This window comes from Sceloporus occidentalis, unplaced genomic scaffold, assembly GCF_023333645.1.
Source record: "Sceloporus occidentalis isolate IW3139 unplaced genomic scaffold, rSceOcc1.0.p SCAF_6, whole genome shotgun sequence".
NCBI lineage: Eukaryota > Metazoa > Chordata > Lepidosauria > Squamata > Phrynosomatidae > Sceloporus > Sceloporus occidentalis.
In genome coordinates, this window is record NW_028316986.1 from 112,037,784 (window position 1) to 112,065,445 (window position 27,662).

The following is a 27,662-nucleotide window of genomic DNA, read 5'->3' on the forward strand; positions in this document are numbered from 1 at the left end:
TAGTTCTGGTTGTTTTACTGCTCTAGGAAGCATTAAGTGCTTATATGCTTGAAAGGCTTTCAGAGCTGTCACTGTGTTGAAACATCTGATCTGCTGATTGATGAATTTGTCCAGTAGCTAGTCATGATGAATGTAGTCCTGCTTGTAATTGGATGACAGCCGAGCTAGCTCTGGACATCAAAAAATGCCACAGGTAGTTACAAAATGAATCTGCATGCAGATCATATGAAACATGTTATTCTTAGAATAGGGAGGAAGCAACCCCTGCTGTTGTTTGTTGCTTGTGACTTGCAATCTGACTTTGTCTTGGAAAAACCATGAGGCTAAGTATTTATTAGACAATTACTGCTTGATAAAACAGATTACAACTTAATCTATTTTCTTTTCTATGGTGTGGCATAGTGGAGAAAGTTTTTGACTTGGGATACCTTGATTCAAATTCTCATTGGACATGAAGCTCACTGAATATCTCTGACATAGTAACTGCTGCTCAGTCTATTCATCCTCCATCTCAGGCAGTTGTTAGGATAGATTAAGTGGGAGGAAACAGTGCCTACTACCCTGAGCTTTGTGGAAGCAGAACGGGATAAAATGTAATGTAAAACATATGGTTAATAACATCAAATGTTGGAAGAAAAGATGACTTGCTACTTGCCTGAATTACAGCACCTACGAGCTGATTAGTTTTATGGCATTCTATTATTAGGCAGTTATCCCTTCGAACAAAAGATCTTAGACTATTTAATCAGAGTCTGCATTATGCTGGGAGCATTACATTAACATAGTCATACAGTTGGCCCTCCGTTTTTGTGGGGGATCTGTTCCACCCCCCCCTCCCATGAAAACGGAAACTCGACGATATTCAGGCCCCATTGGCTTGAATGGTGGCGTGTGCCTGCGAGTGTGCGTGGGCACGTGCTGCAGTCACATGCCCCATTTAGTCCTCTTCTGTTTGCCCCCAGCAGATATGGGAGGGGCATGAATTTCAAATCCGTGAAAACGGAAGGGTCACTGTATTTTAATATAACCTCTTCCTCTGTTTCTGGCAAGCTTCATTCTCATTGTACATTATAATACATAGATGAGACTTAAAAATTGTGGCATATTAAGCAGGTGTGGTATAAAAGAAGTGATTGGGAGCCACTGTAAGCAAGACACTTGGAAGAGTTATTGCCAGAGAACTCTCTGGACTCTTTAAGGTTGCTTGTGTTATTTGCATATGAATATAATGCACCATGCTAAGCGTTGCTTATGAGAGCTATACCTTTGCATATTATCAATACGTAGTTTACTTTTTTCTTCTTCCAGTAAGTAATAGATGCGGGTAAAAGATCCATCAAGAGTTGTGTCTGACAGAACCAAGAGACACAAAAAGTCAAATCATCATCAGGATGAAGACTCTTCAGATGATATTGCAGGTATGAAAGTTATGTCATAGTCATAACCATTCTGACTATGTGATAGCTACTAGTATTTGGAGATGCTACATTAAATGTGAATCTAATGTGCAGGAAATGTGGAGACACGGCCATCCAGCAAACAGGTGCATGCTCATTGTACTCAACTAACTTTTGTTATTTTGGGCTACACAAAAGCTTAATTGTGATGCTGCATACATATAGCTACCACAAACATTTGTTGTGCTTTAGATGAATTTTGAGCAGTTACTAAAAAGAGATGGAAGAAATCAGCCCAAATAATTAAGAAAAATTCATTTGGTTTCAACTAATCAGCAAGCTGGTTATGCTACTAATTTAATTAGAATATTTTAGTAGCAGAGATAGTTGCAATCAAACGTTTACGCCCAGATCATGTATGATTTAATCTTAGCTTTTGAGTGAGTTATTTGCTTATAGAGCTGTATGTATTTATAATGGAATGAGATGGGAAGAGTTGAATTAGCGGAGACAACCAAGACAATAAGTGTGGAGGGAAAGGAGGAAAAGACATAAAGTTTTGGGAGTATGGTGTTTTTCTTTTTTAAAAGATGGAAGGAAAATGCATAAACTTGCCAGCTTATACAACAGCCACAATTTCAACTGTGGCCACTATTGTTAGTGTTGCTCTGAAAGGGACTGGGGCTATCACACATATCTCTACGAAACATTAAATGGTAGTCACATGGACAAGTGGTCGGCTCCATATTAAGTTGCAAACATAGGCCAAAGTCATGCATTGTCAGACATAGTTACAATGATGAAGTTCTGTCATCCTAGCTGCTTATGCTGATCCCACTCCCATTCTATTTCATAAGCCAGGGGAGTGCCTAACCAACGGGTATCTAAGGTGCTGCAGGTCAAGGAGATGGGGAATGTTGACTGTAGTGCTCTCGCAGTTGGGAGACATATTGAGACATGTAGCTGGAGGTCCTGCTGCAACCTCTTGTCTCAATGTGCCACATGACTTGCAGAGCACAGCAGTCATTTCCCAGCACTCCAGTCTGCAACACCTTTGGCTGGAGTGCTGCCTGCTTAAGAGGTAGGTTTTTTGAGGATATATGTGACATTAATGACCAGAAATGTAAATCTTAAAAGTTATGAGATAGTATGTCTGGTTTACAATCTTGTAAATACTGAACAGGATGCCAGACATAATACCTATCAAATAGTGCTTCTGACAATGAAATGTCTGCCTTAAACATTTTAAACATTTAAAACTTCTTTTGTAGGTCTGACATGCCAGCATGTAAGCCAGGCAGTAGATGTGCATAATGTGAAGAGGGCAGTAGCTCAAAATTTCTGGTCAGTATGTTCAGAGTGTTTGAAGGAAAGAAGAATATGTGATGGTGAGCCTGTAATGCCTTCTGACATATTGCTCTGCCTTAAATGTGGCATTCAGGTAAATAAACCTGTGATTTTGCAGATCTGATATTATATTGTATCTCATCAATTTTGTGAAATTCCAATAATGTACCAGTAGGCATCAATCTAGGGCTGAGTATCTGGATTATTTTCCCTTAAGGGATCAGCATTGTGTCAGTTTAGATCTTGTTTAGGAACATCCACCATCTTATTTTCTTTTGGGCATATAACTCTCACTATTTTGGGGGGAAAGGAGCGCACTGTGTGGAAACTTGAAGAACAGTAAATTGGATATTTTTGAGATATGCAGAAACTTACCATGTATTGAATGAGTTGTCTGTGATACTGCTCATCTGTCACTGAAGTAGTCAATGTGGATAATGAGAGGTGCAATGGCTTTATGACAAGGCTCCTCATATTGCTATATGGGAGGTTGTGGGAGCAGAATATCCAGGATCAGGTAAGAAGAAAAATGTGATTTGACAAATCTTTCTTACTGAAATTTCTAGAAGTATTTAAACTGACAAAATTACTCTTGGATTTGTATTGTGGAATTTTAAAAATTGCTGATTTTGCTGAAGAATATAACATTTTTTACATGTCTCTCAGGGCTGCAGTCAAAATTCAGAAGGCCAACATTCTCTAAAACATTTCCAGACAGCACGGGCAGAACCTCATTGCATTGTAATCAATCTCAGCACATGGATTGTATGGTAAGTATATTTTTGTTTTTAGTGGGAGACTGGCATGCATTTGTGAGTGAAGATAAATAGCTCTGCTGGCACAATGAAAAACAGCAAATCCATATTAAAGCAAATACCTTTATTTGGCATACTCAGAAGACAGAAGAAATATGTAAGCTTTATCTTTCTTAAATTTCTTCAACAGGTTACAATGCAAAAATCAAGGTTTGTGTATGGGGGAGCAGGCTAGGAGAAGGCTATCTTGATATTGGTCATGGAATCTTCAGGGTTGGAGTCTTGAAATGGAATGTTGGAGAAGGAGGTTTCCAGTTGAGGGTTGTAGTCAATTTATATATAGTCAGACCTCCATATCCACAGATTCTTTATCCACGGATTCAAGCATCCGCGGCTTGAAAATATTAATATATATATATATAAATTCCCAAAAGCAAACCTTGGTTTTGCAAATTATGTAAGGGTCACCATTATCCTATCCATTGTATTTAATGGGACTTAAACATCCACGGATTTTGGTGGCCACAAGGAGCCCTGGAACCAAACCCCAGTGCATACCAAAGGCCGACTGTATACACATAGATATAATAGCTGTAACTTTCCCCTAATAAATCACATGTTTGCTGCAATTAACTTCACAGTGCCCATTGTATTCCCCTACAAAATCCCAATACACTAGGAAATTGAATAACAAATGTATCACACTGCATGGTTCTCATACAACTCTCCTCACAACAAAATAGGTATAACAGTGGACTTCTTGGCAGGGGCAGTTCTGCTTCCTCCAATAAGGCTGTAACAGCTGCCTCTGGCAATATGGGTTTTATCACTGCATGCATTGGCATAGTAATTTTAAAAATGTCATAAATGGAGGAAACAGTCTGAGTTTTTAAATAAAACAAAAATATAGATATATTTTTTAAAAAAACAACCATTTATTTTTCTTTTTAGGAGACACATTTTGCCTGATCACAGTTACAGTAAAGTTCTGAATTTCTGTGTGTCTTTAATTGTAAAGCTGTCAATTCTCAAGGAAGAAATTTAATCTTTAAAATGAACCAGGAAGTTCTTCTTCAAACAGAGGGTGCATCATCCATTGTTATGACTTCATTCATTGTCCAAAAACATACATAGGCTATGGGAGTTAGCTGGTTGTTTACCTAAATATATTGTGTGTGTGTGTGTGTGTGTGTGTGTGTGTGTGTGTGTGTGTATATATATTAAATGGGCAAATTAGTGGCTGCACATTTTGCTTTTTATCTTGGTTTCTACAAGGGTTTGCTTTTATATTTAAATGGAAGATGGGAATTGAGAGATTATACTTTACCCAGATGGATGTATAAGGAGCCCTGATGGTGCAGTGGTTAAATGCTGGTACTGCAGCCACAACATTGTAATAACGATTCTAGAGGGCTGCAAGGTCCACTTAGCCTTGCATCCTTTCGTAGGGTGGTAAAATGTGTACCCAGCTTGTTGGGGGCAATTGACTTACACATTGTAAACCGCGTAGGGAGTGCTAGTTCCCTGATAAGCGGTATAGAAATGTACTTACTATTGCTATTGCTCTCTTGTTAGTAGCATATAGACATATAAGTCCATTTTATGCCTGCATACAGTTGGCTTTCCACATTCGTGGGAGTTAAGGGAACAAGACCCCCACGAACGTGGAAGAACCGTAAATAACTCCCCCTCCTTCCATGCTGAAGCCGGTTAAAGGGACAGGTGGGTGGGGGAAGAGGAGCGGGTGCGCGTGCTCATCTTCTTCCCCCACCCTCCTGTCCCTTTAACTGGCTCCCTGCCCCTTTCCTTGTTGGATGGCTTTCCCCAGGCAGCAGTCCAACTGGGAAAGGGGTATGGGAGGATGGATCCTCATCTGCCCTTTCCTGGTTGGATTGCTGCCTGGAGATGGCAGCAATCTGAATGGGAAAGAGCCAGGGTTGGTGCATGTCCCCTTCCTGGCTGTTCCCTCCCTCCTGGTTTTTTTTTCCAGAGGGGAAAAGCCCAGGAGGCAGGAGAAGGAGGAAAGCAAATGCATACGGCCTTGACCTCGTGAATTATCAAAACCACAAGTGTCAAAGCCACGAATGTGGAAGGCTGACTATATACCTCTTTTTGGTCATTGTGGAAGGTGGTATTTCCTTCCTCCCTCTGCACCATCCAGACCACATTCCTGATCTACCATAGAGTCACTGCAGCCACACCCCAGCCATACTGGGTGTGGAGGGCAAAATTAGAGCAGGGTTTTGTTTTATGTCTCTGTGACCAGATGTAAACTGATTACGTCATTTGCTGAGACTTCCAGAAGAATCCTGCAGACCTCAGTGGAAGATATAATAATTTTGCATCTGGCTACAGGAACATAGCCACATGCTTTTCCAATCCCCCACCACTCTAAAAAAAAGCACCAAATGGCTATAGTGACTCCACAGTAGGACTGGTGATGGGGAGGTCAGTGAATGGGGAATTATAATGTAGTTCTGCATGTGGAACTGCTACACTATTTGGACCATATGGGATGACAGTTACAGTGTAAACTCTAAAAAGCTACTTCATTGTGTCCAATTGTGGTATCAATCTAAAAAAGAGCAGTCTAGGGGAGTTTGAGAGGACTGGAGCAGTCACAAAAATTACCTTAGGGGGCCACACTTCATCCACACTGACCTGTGTGTCGTCTCTAGGGATCAGACCTTAGTTTCACTACTGATGTCAGCTCCTGATCCCTACCTTGAGACAGCTGTGCCAAGCAAGGGAAGTACATAGCTGTGTCTGGAGTGGGGAAGGAATAAACCCTTTCCATCTTTCTCATAACTTTATGTGGCTTCCTGTGAATCTGTCAGATTTACTGGAGCAATGTGGGATGCACTGTTTATATAAAAGAGCATCTGTATTTTCTAGACTTTGGTCAAAGTTGAATTGCTAGAGTTCTCCAAGCAGTAATTCAGCTTCTGCCAAAGTAGATAAAACATTGCCAATTATGGTCAAATTCACACCAGATTCATAATCTGGTCTCCCAACCCCTATACTTTTGGAATGAAGTAGCATTGGGAGAGACAGTTATGTGGGCAGAGGGTTTCAATCCTATCTCCCACTGCTTTCTATCCATTTATCCACCCCTGTCCACCATGCCAAATCTCTTGGAGAGGATTTAACTTGGAGAGACAGTGTGAGGAAAGTTTTTTTTTAAAAAAGTTACCAGTATGTCAGCAATATGGATCCAATCCGAATAATGCCTTCCGATTGCTGCTTTCAGCCAAAGAAATAGATTTGGGTGATCAGATTATAAATCTCCTGTGCCTCATTTTGAGATGTATTAACTGTGATTTAGCATGGCATGCAGATTGGCTCATAGTATGAGCAGTACATTGAAAGTTACTTTAGTGTAAGAAAAAATATTGCAACATATTTTTAGGGAGAACAAAATGGATATGAAAGTCTGGCAATTATTTTTTCCCCATTGTGTCAAGTACTGGAACCATATTTTTGCCTGTTAGCTATAATTGCTTTATTCTCTCCTGGAAACTTGCCAGGTACCAATAAATTGGTCGAGGGATCATCGCCTTGAGCAGCACTGACCTAAGACACCTCTTCTTTTATAGCAGTTGTACATTGTAGCTCATATAGAGATAGTAAGATGCAGTTCATGTAATGGTAGCTCCTGTACCTTTCTTTTCAGATAAGAAATCACAGTACTTGAATAGTACAGTAAGAATTTGATCATTGTCTTGAGATTAGTTATTATAATATTGAAATGCTTGTTTTAGGTGTTATGAATGTAATGAAGAGCTGTCAACACACTGTAACAAGAAGGCTTTGGCACAGATAGTTGATTTCCTCCAAAGACATGTTGCTAGAAATGAATCAAGTAAGTTACCTCAAGAAATTTTATGTGGGTCTGAAATTGATATCCTCTTCCTGTTTAAAAATGTTAGTGTTATGAGATTCAGGGACCAGAATGGCCTTTAGGAGTCCCTAGTTTTGAGCCACCTTGCTGTAGTGGTTTGATCGTGTGACTATAATTCTGGAGACCAGGGTTCAAATCCCCACTCAGCAGCCCCAGAGGAAGGAAAAGGCAGTCTCCCTCTAAACAAATTGTGCCAAGAAAACCCCCTGAGGATAGGTTGTCCTTAGGGTCATCATAAGTTGGAGACAACTTGCAGGCACTCAGCAACAGTGTGGCTGACAACACTTCAACAGATTATCAAACAAGTTTCTGAATTACCTTTAGGATAGTAAGTAGATGTCATTTGTAGACAGATTTGGGCTGATTTATTCACAAGTCATTGCATAGTGATTAATGTGTACATTGATTAGAGGTTCCAAGGTGTGGTTTCTTGAACGTCATGTTATAGGATGAATTATAGACTAAGATCCTATGTGTGCACACAACTCTGCATGCACAGTTCTGTGTCCTCTCACCTCTTGGCAGCTATCCAGCCCCAGGAGTATTCCCTGCTGTTGTAACCCATCAGTAAGGAAGGAAGGTGGGAGATGATTCAGACCATACAAAAGTGACTTGTTTCAGCTTGGGAGGGAAAAGAAATAAGAGTACACTCTGAAATGAAATGTACCCAGTTTTTTCTTATCCCAGGAGCAATTAGATCTTAATGGTTTGAACTGCTTCCCTTTCCCATGATAAGGAAAAGCAGCAGTCCTTACTAGGGCTTAACAATCAATAGGAGGCTTTTGCAAAGTGTAAAGGCAAGAATGCAAAGTACAAAGGCCTTCGATCCCCATCCAAAAAGAGAAAAGAAGCACTTATGCATGCTTAAATCACTAAAGATTTAAGTCATAGACTCTAAAGAGGATCTTAAGTGACAGTGTCACTATTATGCCCAAAATAAAATTTTCATAAATGGTGTATTATTATTATTATTATTATTATTATTATTATTATTATTATTATTTTATTAACCTTTATTTATGAAGCGCTGTAAATTTACACAGCGCTGTACATGCAATCTTTTTAGTTAGACGGTTCCCTGCCCTCGGGCTTACAGTCTAAAAAGACATGACACAGAAGGAGAAGGGAGCGGTGGAGGGAAAGGGTAAGAGGTCCAGCAGTTCCTCTCTACCTCCAAGGCCTGGACCAAGGCAGATGGACTGGAGGGAGGGCTTGGCTTCAAAATGGAAGGTTAAGTAAGTTCTCCTGTTAACGTCCTGTGAGAAGGTCCTGAGGGATCAAGGGTGATACTGGCATGGAGTGTAATCCAGGCACACAAAAACACAATTAGTGCTCAGGAAATAGAATAACCTTGGCATACCATTTTTAGTACATAGGGACCATGTGCAGTGCAAATAGTGATCTTCCACTGAATAATTCAAGAGTATATCTTGATTTTAGGGTTGGACTGCCTGTGTGCAAGTAGGTTTGAAGGACACACAGAGCTTTTAGGGGTAGCTTAAACAGTTTCACCCTAGGAAAAAACGCAACAAATTAGTAACCAATAAGACACAGTTAATTAGACCTAAAACAGATGGACCAAAAGGACTACTGCTGGCCTGCATTGGGGGCATGGCATTTAGGTGCCACATGCCCCAAATGTGGCCAGAAGCTGCGCTGTGGCCGCCAAACCCAGAAGAACAGGAGTGGCTGAAAGCTGCTCCTTTCAGCAGCTCAGTTCAGGAATGCAGCGGTGGCCTGGATCAGGGCTGGATGTGTGCAGTTGCTGAGGTTCCAGCAGAAACAGTGGTCTCACCATGGTCCTTTGGGGCCATCTGCTTCACTTCTCTATTATAGAGACCTTATAATACAATCTCATGTAGGTTTTCTCCAAAGTATGTTCCACTGATTTCAACAGAATTGACCAAATGTGTAGAGGTTGAAAGTAATTGAAATGTAAAAATTGACAGGTTGCTCAGTCAACCTGATCTAAAATGAAAGATCAGTGACACCTTTGTTAGAAAATGAATAGGTTTTTTAAAATTATAGATTTAAAAGGCTGATCATCTAAAGATTTTACTTTCTATTTGATATAGATTTATTTTGTCATGTGTGCATGCAAATAGATTCTTTGCCTAATAACCAAAGCATGTTTCTCTTCCTGTTCAAATAATTAAAAATTCCAGTTGGTTATGTTTAATGTTGCTGATTTTCACAGGAATTAAACATAGGAAATTTAGTGCTGGGTGAGACTAGCAACACAAGTAATCATTTGACAGGGACTTCTATTTCCATATGGCTCCATCACCTTTTTTCTTTTTATCCTTTGGTCTCTTTTTTTATTCACCCGCTTGTCATTTGTGAATAGTGGGGGTGGGGGGGGGTTCTCATAGAAGAGGGGAAAAATACTGTTTTAGATACATGGACATTGGTTCTTTTTTCTAAAGTAAATTAAAATTTTGCATTATGATGATGTGTATGTTTGCTAGAAAATTGTGGCCATTTGCATACAATTTTTATGTGGAAATGTCCTTCTTGGAATTGTACTTAAGGTGCATATGAGATGTAAAGATGGCATGTTTATTCAGTTTAATTGTGATTACATTTAGTAAAAAGACAACTATATTGTGAAAGGAAGCCCAGATTTCCTAGTGAATACACTGGGAAAAACAGAAGTAAAATGCTTGTTGTTGGTATAGATTTGAAAAATTAGCCTGGTAGCAGGATGCCTGCTTTTTCATTTAGCAGTTTATATTCAACTTCAGCTGCAGAAGTGTTCAAATTATATTACTTTTGCATGACTGGCCTGGGGAATTACATTAAACATTTGAGATGAACCCAAGTGTGGGATTCCCAAAAGAATGCTTGCAGCTGTGTGGATTTCATATCTGATCTTATGATTTACCCTGCCCAGCAATGTGTGTGCTCTCCTTTCTTCTTCCTCCTATCTTATTTTTGCCTTCTTTTTTCTACTCTATTAACATATTTTGTGTGGCATAACTTGGAAAAATAAAGCAAATGTTTTTTGAGGAGTAATCACCCAGCAGAACCTAGTTTTCTGGAAAAGGTTGTCAAACCATTATGTGGCATTTAATAGACAAAGTAGGTGCATTATTGTCATGATGGCCCATTTGTGAGTTTCATATGAACTTAACACACATTTAGGACACAGCAACCATGCTGAATACTCATGCTTTTGTCTATCTGTTTTCTAGGAGAGAAGTAAATTAGAAGTATGGGTGGATTTGATCACTAGATATAAAACTAATATGGATTATTTTCCCTGCATATTTTTCTTTCACCTAATAGGAAGACAAGTTTTTGATCTTCTGGTGTGCAAATGGCGCTTCAGATATGCAAAGAGGGGAATACAAAATAAGAATTTCTTCAGATAAACTGTTTCCCTTAAGGAGTATTTCAATTGTATATTCTCCTCTGTGAACACTTCTAATTTAAGAAATATGCAATATGATATGTAGGTCACCCAGATGAAGAGGATGAAGACAGATGATTGAAAAGTATTAAATATTTTATAGACTAAGGACTTTTCTTGTACAGTATCTACAGTCTTGGAAAATCTGTCAGTATTTCATAGTTTTGGGCAATGTCTTTTTATTCTGTCAGAGCCCTATAATTAAAACAGCAGTTTGCAGTCTTTGTCATGGATTATGCTATGATAATGAATGGAAAATTTGTCACATAAGCCTTCAAGCAATCATACAAGAACAGAATGGTCGCTTAATTTTTCTTTAAATTCAGATAAAAAAAGCTAGCTCAGTTTTCTAGAAAAAAACAGTGGCTATCACAGTATATTTGTAATGGTGGCATGATGTGAATGTAGTGAAAAGGAATGATTGCTTTGTATCATGTAACCCTGCAGCTGGATTGCTGGAGGAATAGACAACAGAAAAGTCTTGACCTTGGAAATCGTTCTGTGGTTTTGTAATATTTTTGCAGAAAAAAGAAGTACAAATATACTGCCTAGAATCCTAGATGAAAGCAAAACAGCAAAATTTTTGGATTTTAACATGGTATACCATCTGTTCATCTTGTTGACTTTCTGTTTTAACAAGAATGTGGGAAGCATATGTGTGTGTGTGCACTTACATCTATGTGCATGCATACACACAAAACCCTTAGTACATTTAACATGATTTATTTATTTATTACTTAAAATATTTCCATACCATCTTTCAAAACGAAGAATCTTTCAAGGAATTCACAGAATAAATGAATGTCAAGCACACTTCAAACTTGTATGTTTGTTAAGTCAACAGAGCAGGCTGTAGGAAAAGATGCTTGGGTTAAAAGCATTGACTCCTCCATCCAGCAACACTGAATACAGAAGAATAGGACAGGAGAAGTTAAACAGAAGTTGTGATCCTATGCCAAGTTTACTTGGGTCTGCAGAACATAGTGGAACTTATATACAATACAGTCTTGCCAACCTCACCTGTCCGGCCTTTTCTTGGGGTCTCTAGACATTTCAGAGAGGCATTGGGGGCTTCACAGAGGTTGCAGTGGGGAGTGCATGAGCAAGCATCCTTGTGTTTGATATTTCCCACTGTGAATTTTAAATAGGTTTATAAAATAGGTCAGGGAAGAGAATAAACAAACCTGGGCCAATCAATGCTACAAGGTCATCAGAGGTCTAATGAATGATGAATATGTATAATAATATATATAATATAATAATAATAAATTTTTATTTATATACCGCCCTGTGGCGAACCAATCCGGGCGGTTTACAGCATTAAAATAACATACAGCATAAAAACAGTTTATTTCCCTCCCCCCTTAAAAAGTAATTAAACAACATATCTAATTTAAAACCACAATAACTAGTTAAAATAACAATAAATTAAACAAAATAATACCAACCAATAAACCACTGCAACTTCAGTTCTAAAGAAAAGGGGGCTTTGGAGACATTACTGAGGAGGGGGAAATCCTAAGATCCTGAGGCCGGGATATTTCAGTCTGGGAAGGCCTGCCTGAAGAGATCCGTCTTGACAGCCTTTTTGAAGCTGTCCAAAGATGTTAATTGACGGATCTCATCCGGCAGGCCGTTCCAGAGCCTAGGGGCGATATCAGAGAAAGCCCTCCGGGAGGTCGCCGCAAGCCTCGATTTTTGAGGCTGCAACAAGTTCCTCCCAGAGGACCGGAGAGTGCGGGGAGGATTGTATGGGAAGAGGCGGTCTCTGAGATTGGCCCTCTATATTTTAGGGGTTTCTTTTATGGATACGCCCCCGAATAGGAAAAATCGTGGGACCTCAAGTCCCATTATAGCCAATGGCGCATGATATGTATGTGACTGCATTGGCATGGCCGCATGCACATGCCGCCATTGACAATAATGGGGCAGGGTCATCACTGGATTCTCCAATCAGTGGATAGCTAGTTCGCCAATACTGAGGGCCAGATGTACATATTTATCATGTTTATTAAAAGCAGTACTTTCTGTGCAGAGACTAGCTAAGATGATGAGCATAAATTTCATTTCCTTTGATAGTTGGCTGAACAGTCTGAACTCATGCGTTGCTTTTCAAAACAGTTCCAATGGAACTTACTCAAAAGTTACTGTGAATAGAATTATAGCTTTGATTAGGTGACCTCCATAGATTTCAGCTTACCTGGACAATTCAGTCTTTTGAAAATTTACTTACCAGCAAGTCCCACAATGTTCAAAGTGTTCCTTCTCCCAGGAAACTGTGTTTAGGATTGTATCTTGAATTGTGGATTGGATTTTTAAGAACTAATAAAATACCATTTTGTTAATATTTCTGTCCTTCTTAATGTAATGAGCTATTCATATGTATAATTATGGCTTCTTGTATTCTGTAATTCTGTGAGCATTCATCTCTAGCAACAAAACTGTCCTGTTTACTGTTTATTTGCATGTGTGTGTGTGTGTGTGTGTGTTTTGTTTTATTTTTTCCTCCTCAGTGATTCACATTCAAGATTCAGTAAACAGAACCTTGCTACTTGTGTGAAGCTGTCATTTAACCATGAAATGAAATGCTTTTATTGAGTTTGCCCTGCAGATATGGTCCGCTGTGGCAGTGCTGTCCATATTTGGTGGCTGTGCAAGGAGAGCCAGGTGGTGCTGCAAAGCATAACACAGTGAAGCGTGGACAGATCTAGGTTTGACATTTGTCATCCTGCACTGCTGAAGGGGAGAGAAAAATCTGCTTTTCCATATGCTTCTGCTTTAATTTTTGCCCGCAGTTTTGTCCAGATGGCCTTGTGAGCATTGTTTACTTTAAGATGTTGGCCCAGATGTTGTTGAATGCCAATGGAGAAATGCAACAACTGTGGCAATCCAATATGCAAATTATGTACATAATTTTGGTTTTTAAAGAAAAAAGTAACCAATCTGTTTATACATTTTTAAGTGTAAATGCCCTCTGCTTTAATTCATTTTTTAAAGATGAGAACCAATATGGTACAGTGGATTGATATTGGATTTAAAACTAACGTAGGTTTAGATCTGTGCTCTGCCACATAACTCATTGGGTAATGATGAAACAGATGATCTTTTAGCCTAACCTAATCCCATAGGGTTAGTTTTTGAGAATAAAATGAAGTGGGGAAAGAGAAGGAACATATCCAAGGCATCTTGTAGCACCTTTGAGACTAACTGAAAGATAGAAGTTGGTAACACGAGCTTTCGTAATCCTGAGCCTACTTCCTAACCCATACACTTATCATTGAGGTAGGATAAAATTCATTGCCTGCCTCCATTTGGGTGAGACATAGCTATAATAAAGATTTCTTTTCCCCCATTACCAGTGTATTTCTCTGGATATCCTATATGTCTTATGCCATGGAAGGTGTCGCTAATTTGCATTCTTGGACAACACATGCTTCAGTTTCCTGATGTTGTTAATAATTTAGTTGTGCATTGATGGAAAGTAAACAGAGCATAGTTCATGTGGACTGCACTGCTGTTGTGCAGGAGCCAACCCTGCAAGTAGGCTAAGGCCTGTTACAGACAGCCAAAATAAAGCTGCTTCGAGTCACAGTGGAGGTATGGTGTTTCAATGATGCATGCGTCCTAAGAGTCCAGAAGCCACACCAAAGCCACGCTCTAGTCCTTAGGGCTCCACTGTGACTCGAAGCAGCTTTATTTTGGCTGTCTGTAACAGGCCTAAGTGAGGCAGCTGCCTCAAACAGCACATGCTAAGGGAGGGGAATAGCAGGAGTGTGTGGTATGCCTGCAGCCGCCAGGTGTGGTGGAAGAAGAAATCCCTGTGTCAATGTTGAAGTAATATTAAGTTGCCAGTTCAGAAGGCTTCTGTACATGAATTAGAGGTGGGGAGAGAGAGATGTCATTTTGTTATTTTCCTTAGGCAACAAAATATTTTGAGCAAGCCATATTGCTGTGTTGTCTTTATTACTTTCAGAAGAGCTGAATTCTTAACTTGCTTATGAACTTGATGGTAAAAATAGTCAAGCAGCCACAGCACTTGTTAAATATCTTTGGAATGTTTCATATGGATGGTGAGTTTCCCAGGCATAGAGATTACCCCTGGTTAGGAAAAAGGACACACATTTTCATGCATGAAGTAAAGTGCTTGTGCTTTGCCAAGAATATATGAATTGTGCAGTTGAGGCATGTTATCTTTATGTACAGTAATGGGGGAAAGTAACAGATGAGGCATCCACAGAATCTCCTGGCATTCTTAGTTTGGTTTTCACTGGCTTGCATTAGTGGACTAGGAAGTGTTCCGTATCATTATGAGCTTGAAGGAGTGGGGGTGGAATTACAGACCCAGGCATAATTTTTAAAAATATGTCTTGAGTGGAAGGCATGCAGATTATGTCAACAATCTGATGTCAAATATAATAGGTATTTTAACTATGTTTGCTTTCTCTCCCCCTCCAATTTAATTATAATTCTCCCACAACCTTATTTTTCGAGAGAGGATGCACATATCTAAGCGTAATGCATAGAGAAATCTTTTGGCATGAGAGTTCTATTAATGCAAATAGGTCTGTTTAGTTATTTCTCAAGAACACTTAATGAGTCCTTAGTATGTAACTCATTAGGACAAATATATGAATTTATATGTCAAAATGTAGATTGTAGCAGAGCAGCTCTTGGCATCCATTAAGTCCATAACTTGTTCACATTGACATGCATTGTTAATCAATACTTGAAATGCTGCAGATGTCAGTAATGTTCATATTTAGTACAGCAGCCATGACAATATGAAAGTTGCTAGTAGAAATCTAGGCTAAATAGTATGTCTCAAGTCTTCTCATTACCTCTAGGCTACAAGTTAATGGCTGTCTAACTTCACTGCCCTGTATCTATTTAAGCAATAAGGCAAATAGGAAAATACAAGGATGATGTACTGGTAGCACATTATATTATAATTTATTAAATATATTGAATTTTACTGGTTTAAAACAAATAGTAGTCTCCTTTTGCTTTTTGCTTGAATTTAACAGATCCACAGTCCAATGCACAGGTATGTTATAGGGGCCAGTGTGACACTCCTCTAGCAGTTGAAGATGTGATTTGAATGCTTGCAAACTTGTGGGCAGGAAGAGAAGGTTGAAAACCAGTACATGCCTATAATTCAGTGGTGGAATCATGTGGTCTTCTAGATTATATTGAACTGCAACTCTCAGTATTCCTCACTATTGACTATGTTGATTGGAACTGCTGAGAGTTGTAGTGCAACATTTATCATGCTTCCCACACTGGACTAATAGAATTTGATGGGGCTTACCTTTTAGTAAGCATGGATAGGTTTTTGCTGCATAATTCTCATTGCCGCATCACTGAAACTTTTTTTTGTAAAAAAATAAAACTTGACTTTCTAAAACTAGGAATGGGGTATCCTCTGCAATTTACAAGTTTCATAAGAGGTTGGGTGCCCCACATTACACAGTGTGGTAATCAGCTGATGGAGGAGAATGTTGTATTTCTCCTGAACATAAAAAATATAAAAATAAAAAATAAAAACCCAAATGCTGGATCCAGGCTCTTAACTGAACATGTCTTTTGTTGAAATCAATAAATTACTAATTGGCTACATTGGTTTTGATGGGTAGTAAGTGCAGTCTGGATCCTGAATCTGAGTGTTACTTTTGACTTTTTGAGAAAATAATGCTCTTCCCTGCACTATGCATTCATTTCTTAGAGTCAATCAATCAATCAATCAATCAATCAATATATATATATTGCAAAGGGCTAAAAACTGGGTGTGTGAATTTGACTGTGAATTATTGGAGTGATACCAAAAAGTGTCTAGATTAGAAAATATTGGCTTCACTGTAGTCCTTCAGTTTATGTGTTGGCACACAGAAAATAATGGTGTGTTGCTTTTTCTTTAAAAAAATTAAGATGAAAAATTGAGCGCAGCTGAATTAGTCACAAATGCCTTTGGAGCACAGAGTACCCATGCTTCTATGAGCCATAGATGCCAGTAGCGATACCCATCTTGAAAAATGAAGCCAAGTTGTGCACTTCAGAGAAACACCTGAGGCATTGTGAGACAGAGAAATTGGCTTGTATATTTGCTATATTTGCGTGCGATACAGCCTTTTGATTTTTTCTCTCAGGAAATATATTAATTTGGGAGGGGGTTAATAAAGACACTTTTTTTTAGAAGTAACATTACCAGAAATATCATTAATTTTTTCTGTTTTAATAAGTAATATTTTTGTGTTTGGTAGGGTCATTTGGAGGAATTTTTAATCATTTTCCTATTTTTAAGTGTGGTGTTGTTGTCGATCATAATGTAACCAGGAATTGATTACTAACACAGTGCTCTTGAAATAATGAGCAATGGCTAATGCATTATTTGGAAACAGTAATTAGCAATGCTTAATGTACCTTTTAATAACATATGAAAAGCTCTGTGTTTTTTGGCCCTTTAGTAATATGATCCGCGAATATCTAGAAAGAACATGAAACTATGCAGCTAGACCTCTGTCACATATGATTCTATTCCACTGTCATTGTTGCATGGGACTAAAGAGAGACTTAAGCATATTGAAGATACATGTACCAGTATAGTCTACATTTTTTTGATATGCCTGATCCCATGTCATATTATAAACTGTTTCTCCTGTTGAAGAAACAGAGGTCTAAAGTTTCCTTAGACCTGAAATTTTTTTGGATCCTGGGTATTGTATCTACATAAGAATAGAACCTAAATTTCATGTATGCACCATAACATTCATATATATTCTTGTCATAGAAAGGTTTGGTAGTCAGAATCTGAGTACTTATTGCCTTATAATTTTAGATGTTTGCAGATCTGTGGAAGAGCGTGTTCTTAGGAGTGTGTTGTCATTCTTAAGTTGGCTTTCTTTAATAAGTGTTCACAGTCTTCATTATTTCATCTTTCTATATTAATTTCATAAGTACATAGTAGCCACTGATCCTGTTCTTGTCCCATTAAAGGTTCACCCTCAAAAGTTATATGGCTACATGAAGAAAAAAAAGAAGCAAGCGATATATTAAAGGGGAAAGGCGTCAGTTCCAGCTGGCTATCTGTTCCAGTCAAAGGCATTAATAATTTAGGAAATACATGCTTCTTTAATGCTGTCATGCAGGTAAGATTAAATATCTTCCCATATTCTGAAATTTGACTGTGACAAAGATGCAAGACCTATGGTTGCATACCTCCTTTTCCCAGGTTCAAAAACTAGCAGATAAAAACTTCGATAGGGCTGTGAGTAATTCTTTGTAATATTGGCTTCTCAGAACAGCTTCATCCTGATTTCTGAGATCTTACCTAATACTTTCAAGAATTTCACACTATATCTAGAAATTTTTTTGTCTCCCTCGGTCTTCTTTAAGGATAGGCCTTTGAAGACCAGATGTTACCACTGTTGATTCAAAGGATTTTTGTGGAGTACAGTACTCATTTTACCTGAAATAAATATAGCACACGTGTATGTTATCATATAGGATCTTGGGACTATCCTACAATCTCATATTATGTCATCATAGCACAGCATAGAATGCATATACAGTGTGTAGTTGATGTCACACTAAATTCCATTTTACTCATTTAAAAGAGAAACAAAGGGGATTACTGTATATACTCAACTGTAAGCTGACCACGTGTATAAGTCGAGGGTAAATTTTGGGACCAAAATGATGGATTTTGATACGATCCGTGGATAAGTTGAGGGTAAAACTTTGGGGCATGTAACAAAGAAAGTAAAGGACAAAGCAAAGGAAAACAATGCCAAAACCTTACAAATTCCAGCAGGCATAACTATTTGTGCTCACCCTAAAGGCTGGATGGATGAGAGAGTAGAGGAATTAGTGCTACCAGGACAGATTTCACACTCTGTGTCTTTCACCAGAGTATAATTCCTTTTTAAAATAAGAGTCAAAATACAGTACTTACATCGGCCCATGGATAAGGCTACTCAGGTTTTTGGTGTCAATTTTTTGTCCATAAATTTCTAAACGTATACATGAGTATATACAGTACTCCTCCGCTGCTTCCATGCTGGGTTTCCTTAACATTGCTAGGTCATCACTGTTCCAGTTTTTCTTTGTAAATGGAAAACACTCGCTCTATCTTGCATGGTATGGTACTATATTTCCTTTAACATAGTTAACAGCAGTTACCGTTCACATGATGAAGATAAAAATGGAGATGTCATGTTTCTAATCGTACGTTTTGATGGCACTTTTCTAATGGGAAGCAGAGGAGGTGGAGAAAGGGTTAGAACCACATCCCCAAAACAGCTTTCCAAGTTACTGACCTGCAATGCAAATACACTGGGCCCTTGGTATCTTCTTGAGTTTGGTTCCAGGTTTCCCCACTGTCATATTTATAAGGAATGTATACAGATATATCTTCAAAAAAATCTAGTCAAGTTACATAACAGTGGATTGTTTTGGTACTACCATGTTTAGGCTGAATTAGAAATACAGTGGGCCCTTTGTAGCTGATGGGGCTTGGTTCCAGGACCCCCCCCATGGATATCAAAATCCGTGGATGCTAAAGCCTGTTAAATACAATTGCATAGTGAAACGGTGTCCCTTATATAAAATGGTAAAATCAAGGTTTGCTATTTGGAATTTGTATCTATTTAGAATATGCTCACGTCCCATTAAATACAATGGCATAGTAAAATGGTGACCCTTATATAAAATGGCATAATCAATGTTTGGTTGGGGTTTTTTTTTTGGGGGGGGATTTATATTTAAAATATTTAAAATATTTTAAAGCCGTGGATGCTTGAAACTGTGCATAAAAAATCCATGGAATTAGAGGGCTGACTGTAATGTAACCTATGATCCAAAACACATTGCAAATATAATCAAGTATGAAACAACTTTAAGAACCCTGGCTCAATGCTAGGGAATTCAGGGAACGATAGCTTTGTGAGATATTTAGCCTTCTTATTTCAGTGAGCTCTGGTGCCACAATAAACTACAGTTCCCAGGATTTCCTAGTACTGAGCCAGGGCAGTTGCAGCAGTCTCTGCAACTGCAACTGGATTATTTCTACAGTCTGTTTTGGGCCTAAGAATACTTTTTATTTTCCAGGTTGTGCTCCTATAGTATTTCATGAGGGATGGGGTTTATTGTTAACAATGCTGTAGAAAATTGTTAAACAGCTGGCTGATTTGCATAGCTTTTGGAGGCTCGGTGTCATAAAAGACTGTTGCCTTCTCTCAAGCCTTTACTGACTTGCATAGAGCCACAGAACTTTGAATGCAGCAAGAGGTGTTGCTACTTTTCAAGTCTGAAAAGGGATCAGCTGCGGTTTCCAAATTCCATGGTTCCACACAAATTAAGCTAGGGAGAAGGTGTGGGGTTTCCCTCCTTTGCATTGTGTCTCCCACAACATAGCAGAACTCAATAAAATGTGTCAGTGTTTTAGTACACTTCTAGTTTCTTCTAGTGTTAAAAGAATGAAAATATAAAAAGCTTCTTGTAATATTTGCATTCAGGAAAACTGTGATTTGCTAATGGCAGAGACCATTTGTCATGCAGCTGGAGCACTAAAGTGAACTACACCTGTTGGGATTCCTTTAAAAAAAGCAGAATAAACATGTTCCTAGGAGGAACAGAAAAATACTTTTGGGAAGGATCTAAAGAACAATAATTTGAGAACTAGTTTGTTTGATCTGAAAACAAAATGTGTTAATTCTGTGCTAATTTTTGTGGACTTTGTGTGGAAGCAGCCTTCCTCTCAGTCCAACCAATGCATCATAACTCTAGATGTGCAATTTAAACTTTAAAAAATGGCAGTTCCCTGCTTTTGCTAATTATGAAGTGTAAAGGAATTTCAGGACTACTTTATAATGTGGCATGGAAAGTTTTACATGAAAGGAAGAACCCTAAAGTCTCATTGGATATATGCAAGTGCTTTGCTCATCTACAGGATCACTGTGGGTTTTGCTCATGCTACTATCATTATGTCTTCTAGCACATGAAGGGGATTGTGTATGTTACATATAAAGTCACTGTCAATAACAATTTATTGTGATACTCCAGTTATTAAATGAATGTCATCTATAACATTTTCTGTTTTTCCATTAGAACTTGGCACAAACACACATGTTAAATGAATTAATGTGTGAAATGAAAGAAAAGGGAACAAAGCTAAAAATTGGTCAGAGTCCAGCATCTCAACTGGTAAGCATTTAGTGAGTTCTCAGCTTTTTGTAGAAAAAGTCAAAGAACAACAATGGGATTGCCTGGGCATTGCAAATGGCAATGTGAATACTTTTTCCTGTCACATTTATATCCCACACTTCAGATTGCTGGGCCCGCAATTCTCTTCAGCAGACCTCTTCTTATGGGAAGCTCCCACTGGAGGGAAGGGAAAGGAGAAAGAAGAGAATATTTTGCTTATTCTTTCTTCTTGCTGTGGCCCTAAGAAAACTGCTTTGGGAGGCTTTGGGAACCTTTGGGGAGAATTGTAAAGATGGCACAAGGGCCTGAATGAGAAAAGGGAAACCTGCAAAAATTATTTCCCTCCTCTAGTGGGTGCATCTACTGGATCTCAGAGTATTCTGTGAACAGAAGAAGTCCTGATCCTGGAAAGGGCACTTTACGCCTAACTCACAGTGTTCTATAGAACCATTGTTCAGAGAGTGTGGTTGCTATATGACAATCTGTTGAAGGAGAAATTAGTGGCTCCTGTTTTTGTCTTTGAATGTGATTTCCATCCACATAACCAGTGTATCAAATATACATAGAAAGGATGTTCTCCTTTCCATCTGTGGGATGCTTCTAAGTTTGTAAGCTCCCTCAGTTTCTATAGGCTTTCCTGGAAAGTAGAAACTTCAAAATTGAAACGTGCAAACCTCAGTCTGCCCTTCGTGTGAAATAAATGACCCTAGACTGAACTATTACATGAAAAACAAAGTTAAGTATTTCATACATATTTCATACATAAAATATTTAATTAAATACATTATGTTTTTCTGTAATAATAATAATAATAGTAATAATAAAATGTATTTCTATCCCGCCTCTTCAACAGGATCGAAGCGGCTTACATCAGTAAAATAAATCCCACTGTCCCCTCCCTCCTTAAAACAAATCGACATAATAATTACAACATAATAATGACTAGTAAAATACAGTTAAAATCATTAAAACAATCACAACAAGAACAGGACATCATGTGATAGTCATTAGGACAGTCCATATCAGTGGGGGGGACGGGACTGAATCAGTTATTCAGGGAAGGCCTGTTGGAAAAGATCTGTCTTGACAGCCTTTTGAAAGCCATCAAGGCTGGTAATATGTTGGATCTCCTCTGGTAGGCCATTCCATAATTTGGGAGCAGCAGATGAAAAGGCCCTCTGGGTAACTGCAGTCATCCTGGTCTTTGTTGCCTGTAGTAAATTTTTCCCAGAGGACCTAAGTGCAGGAGGCAGATTATATGGAAGAAGGCGATCCCGCAAGTAGGCTGGACCTAAGCCATGAAGGGCTTTAAAGGTCATCACCAACACTGTGCCTGGAAAACTATTAGGCAGCCAGTGAAGAGATTTTAAAATTGGTGTTATATGATCACCTCTAGATTTCCTAGTGACTAATCTGGACTAATTGAAGTTTCCGAACAATGCACAAGGGTAGCCCCATGTAGAGTGCATTACAGTATGATATTCTGTGAGAGAAACAGACAAGCAGAAAGAAGTCACGCCCCAACCACCCTGGGACCGCAGTGACCACACACAGTGGTCCTGACGCTGCCTGCTGCTGCAGTCCCAAATGGACGGCAGAAAGGACCGGAAAATATCTGCTCCTTTTAGGGCTGGTTTTGGGCACCTTAGGCAGCCCTGGTACAACCCTGGTGTGGCTTCCAGCTGCTCCAGGAGCGTGCATCACTTAAATGCCATGCACCTAGAGTGGCCGGAAGCTGCTCTCATCTGCCCTCTGTTTTGAGCCTGTGTGATGTCATTTGGTATGAAGTGTGATAAATCTTGCTTTGTTCTTGTTTTCTTTCACTCTTTCATAATTGTCACCACATATACAGTGCTCAAGTAAAATAATAGACTATTTTAAAAACAGAAAACTGCAAATTGTTTTTCTGACACTCAAGCTGTGCGGGTTTTTTCCCAAGGAAGGCACCACTTTGATTAGAAATTTCACCAACTTTTAAATTTACTTTCTTAATTATTGAGAGAAGCATTGCATATTAAAATATTGTATTTCATTTGATCTCAAAGGACCCTTTGGTAGTGAACCTTTCCAGTCCTGGGTCACTGACTTCAGCTATGTTCCTGTTCCTTCACAGCATGAAAGAAATGGGAAAAGGACCTCTTTCTCCCAAAGTTCTTTTCAGCCAGCTCTGTCAAAAGTAAGGGTAACTTCATGTCAGTAGCAGATTTCACAGGGGTGATATCTGCACATTAAATCTGAAATATTTAATGTAATATTATCCATTATATTTAGATCAATGGAAGTACATTGTGATGCATGATTTTAAAATGAAACTGCAAGTTAATAGTGTTAAGATTTTTTTATATAGTTATTAAGGAACAAAAAAGAAATTTATGATTCTTTCCATAGCAACTGTTTAGCGTCTGGTACTAATTCATCCACTGTTAATTTTGTTAGTGTTGCAGCTGTCAGACGTTTTGCTAAGACAGATTGTGTGCATAGCTACAGGGCCCTTCTGTTTATTTTCCACTATTTTGAATATTAGGGATGTAGACTTTTGACTTATCTAGAGAGTTAGTGGCTCACACAACATTATGTACTAAGAGGACATAAATAATGCTTTCATTTGTTATGGCTGAGTAATTTTTCAGTTGACGATATTGTGAAGCCAGGTATTATGGCAATATTGTGTGGATTAGGATAAGTAGGAAGGTGGTGCTTCTTCTGCTTGGTGTGCTCACAAAAATGCAGCTTGTTGTTTTTGTTGTAATTATTCTGGTGCTTCAGTGTTTCTGAGCAAGATTTTCTTTAGGATACTGTAATATATTTCAAAGGAAGGAACTGTCAAAACCACCTCTGAATTTTCCTTGCCTAAGAAAACCCTATGAAATTCATGGAGTCACCGTAAGTCAACAGGCAACTTGAAGGCACACACACATGCACAATGTGGTGATAACTATACTGTATCTTTTCCCCTTCCAAATACATAGGTAGTTCTTGTGGCTTAGAAAAATCATTAGCTCCTAGGCAGTGAATAAGCAATTCATCCACTAGGCAGAAGAGGAATTTGGTTCCTTTTCTTGATCATATCTGAGGGTTATCTGCATAAACATGACCGCTTAATATAGGCCACTGTTTTTCTTCTAGAACTAATTCTGTGTATACTTACTTGGGTGTAAGCCCCATTGAGCCCAGTGGGACTTACTTGTGAGTAAGTATGCCAAGGAGTGCAAAGATGGATTAATCTTCATACGTTTGCTTTTGCATTGGTGCTAAACAAATAAGGGAAAATTTTATGACTGCACTCTCCCCACTTAGAAAGTTAAACAGAAATAGGAATCAGTGAGTAAATCCAACATTGCATAGGCAGACTTCTGGTCATGTAGCAAACCTTTCTCTTTTGGCTCCCCACCCAAAAGACCCTGCCCTGATTTTAAAAAGCCTTCTTGCATAGGAATGTTTTTACTTGCCGGTGAATGGCCAGCAAGGAGGGGGCCAGTCTAGCCTCCCATGGAAGGGAGTTCCACAGGTTGGTAGCAGGCACCAAGAAGGCTCTCTCTCGTTTCCTAGAAAAGTGAGCTTGTGATGGTGAGAGAAAGCCTTCTCCCAAGGATTTTAGGGCTCTAGCTGGTTCATATGGGAAGATATGGTCTTGCCTCTCACTTGATGATGGGGGAATGACTTCTGTGGACTTGGTTAAAAAAAGTTTCATTTGTCAGGAAGAGAGAGGGTGAACACAGTGTTCCCAGAGGTCCTGCCCCGAGAACCCCCAGAAGTCCCCCCCCCCTGCACTAGACATGAATGCCACTGAGTTTAGGCACTCGGTCTCTAAAAGGTTCACTGTTACTGCAGAGAAAATGTGTTTTGAGGTCATGCACTACTGCAGTAATGGTGAACTTTTTAGAGACCGAATGCCTAAACTCAGTGGCGTTCCTGCACCAGGTGTCACCTGGTATAGGAATACCTAGCTACTCTTAAAGCAGTCAAGACTATTTGACTATAGGAGCAGAATGCAACATGGAAAATGATCCTGGACGTTTTGTTTTCCAGATTGTTTTTAGCTATATTGTTTTAACATATGATATTAGGCACATTGGGTCCCATATGGGAAGAAAGCAGGATATAAATAAATAAGTAAATCCCAGGAACTGGTGAACTATATCCAAGGGCACTAAAGGAACTCGTGGATATAATCTCAGACTCACTGACAATAATATTAGAGAATTCTCAAAGAACAAGACAGGCCTTACCAGATTGGAGGAGGGCAGATGTTGTCCCCATCTTCTAAAAAGCAAAAAGCTGGAAACAAAGAACTATCAACCTGTCAACTTGATGTCAATAGCAGGAAAAGATCCAGAACAGATTACATATTTGAAAGTCAGACTGTGAGAACTTTGAAAGGAATGCTGTGATTACCAAGAGCCAGCAGGGGTTCTCAAAAACAAGCCATGCCAGATTAATATTTTCTCTTTTCTGACAGAGGTATGAGCTTGGTAGATATGGGGAATTTTGTGAAAGTAGTGTATCTTGATTTCAGTAATAATTTTGATAAAGTCCCCTATTGTATTGCAGGTGAGCTTGTAAACTGTGGGCTAGACTGCCATATTTAGGTGTATTTGTAACTGGATGACAAAAGGAACCCAAAGAGAGCTCAACAATTCTTCCTCTTCATCCTGGAGAGAAATAGTTAGCAGAGGGCATGGGGATTTGGTTTGGGCCCAGTGGTTTATGAATGATGGAATAAAGGGCATGCTTATAAATCAGCAGATGATAACTAATTAGGAAGGGTAGCTAAAATCCCAGAAGACAGGATCAGAATTCAAAATGACCGTAACCGTTTGGAGTGCTGGGCCAAAACTAATATCTGAGAACCACACAGCATAGTTGTTTGAGTGTTGTACTACAACTCTGGAGGCCAGTTTCAATTCCCAGCTTGGCCATGAAATCCACTGGGTGACCTGCTCTCATGCTCAAGTCACATGCTCTCAGCTTCAGGGGAAGGCAATGGCAAACCTCCTCTGAACAAATCTTGCCATAAAAACTCCACAATAGATTTGCCTTAGGATCTCCATAAGTTGAAAATGACTTGAAGGTACACAACACACATATACACAAACTTAAATATATGAAGTGATAACATGTGGAAGATGGAACTAACTTGTTTTCTGCTGCTCCAGAGGACATGAACCAATGGATTCAAACTATAAGAAAGAATTTCCACCTTAATGTTAAGAAGAACTTCTTGACAGTGGAATGGACTGCTTCAGAGAGGGATGGGCTATCCTTTTTTGGAAGTCTTTAAATAGACTTTGGATGGCTTTTGTTATATATTTCATTATGTATTCCTGCATGGGTCCCTGTATCTGTGTAGTGAACTGGTATGCAGTAGTTTTTAAAATGTGTTCCTCACTGGTGGGAAAAAGCAAGTCTCTTACAGCTATTAATGTGTGTGTGTGTGCCTTCAAGTCATCTGTTGACTGATGGCAACTCCATAACATTTTCTTAGGCAAAGAATTTCAGATGTGGTTTTGGCAGTTCCTTTCTCTGAAATATAGCCTACAGCACCTGATATTCATTGGTTGTCTCCCATCCAAGTACTAATCTTAGCTTCCAAGACAGGATCTGGTCCCTTTCGGTTATTTATGCCAAGGCTTATCTCTATACTCCTCAGGTGCATGAAGTTACATTCAAAACTGCCCAGCAACTCTGGTCAGTACCCTGTCTAAACTATGGGCTCACACTATAACATCCACCAAATTCTAATTACTTGTTTGGCAGTCACTCGAGGGTACATGAGAGATGCGTGCTGTAATAGTCTGAGTGTTGGACTAGTACATTGGGAGATCAGAGTTTGAATTCTTGCTCACCCATGGAAACTCACTGGGTGACCTTGGGCATGTTACACTCTCTCAGCTTCAGAGGCAAACACATACATCTTAACAAATTCAACCAAGAAAACCCTGTGATAGGTTCATCTTAGAACCACCATAAGTCAAGGCACACAAGAACAAGTGGCCACATCCTAAGTATACAATTTCCCTTTACTTCTGAACAGTTGCAACAGAGAAAATAATTGTCTAGATTTATAGAAGGAGTGAGAATCATGTAGTGCTCCAGATGGTGTTGGAAAGCATAACTGTTAGTGAGGACTACTGTGAGTACTACTGCCAGATGTTGCTGGGCTGAAGGACCGATTCTCCCATCGCATCTAGATCAGCTAGTTTTAAATGTGCTGTATATTGCTTCTGGATCAAGACCTGGAACAGTATCACATTAAAGCTTTTGCAATAGCCAGTTCATTAAACAGTGGAAGCAAAAATTTTAATGTTATATGTTATAATCTTAATTGTTTATAGTTTTTAGGTTATTTTGATTCCATTGTGTTATTGTAAATGAAAGAGAAATATTAAAGATTGCCTTTCCTTCTAATAGGGAGTAATTGATAATGCAGTAAACAAAAGATATGTTCCATTTTTTTAACCTCAAAAACTTTCTGTTGAAGTTTGATAATATGTCAATATTTTTAATATTAATCTAATAATATCCCTAAGAATAGCTTGGAGAGAATTATAATTACAAGTAAAATTAAGTGTGAAAAATAGATTTCTAGAGAGCATACATTTTTAAAATAACTACAATTTTAACTAAATTATATAAGTCAATGTTAGCTAAAC

The 27,662-nt window shown here is 38.8% G+C and overlaps 1 protein-coding gene across 3 annotated transcripts in view; it reads left to right on the plus strand.

Moving 5' to 3' along the window:
- Positions 1-27,662, plus strand: part of USP45 (ubiquitin specific peptidase 45) — an 80,936-nt gene that overhangs the window by 15,251 nt on the left and 38,023 nt on the right. For 2 of the 3 annotated variants that reach the window (XM_089530684.1, XM_089530685.1), the window contains exons 2-8: positions 1,309-1,418; positions 2,669-2,838; positions 3,411-3,514; positions 7,261-7,361; positions 17,803-17,954; positions 20,914-21,009; positions 23,055-23,185. In XM_089530684.1, coding sequence (XP_089386810.1) covers positions 1,319-1,418; positions 2,669-2,838; positions 3,411-3,514; positions 7,261-7,361; positions 17,803-17,954; positions 20,914-21,009; positions 23,055-23,185 — 854 coding nt within the window. In that variant the 5' untranslated portion in view covers positions 1,309-1,318. Of the gene's footprint in view, positions 1-1,308; positions 1,419-2,668; positions 2,839-3,410; positions 3,515-7,260; positions 7,362-17,802; positions 17,955-20,913; positions 21,010-23,054; positions 23,186-27,662 lie in introns of those variants that run through there. The other variant, XM_089530687.1, reaches the window with a different exon arrangement.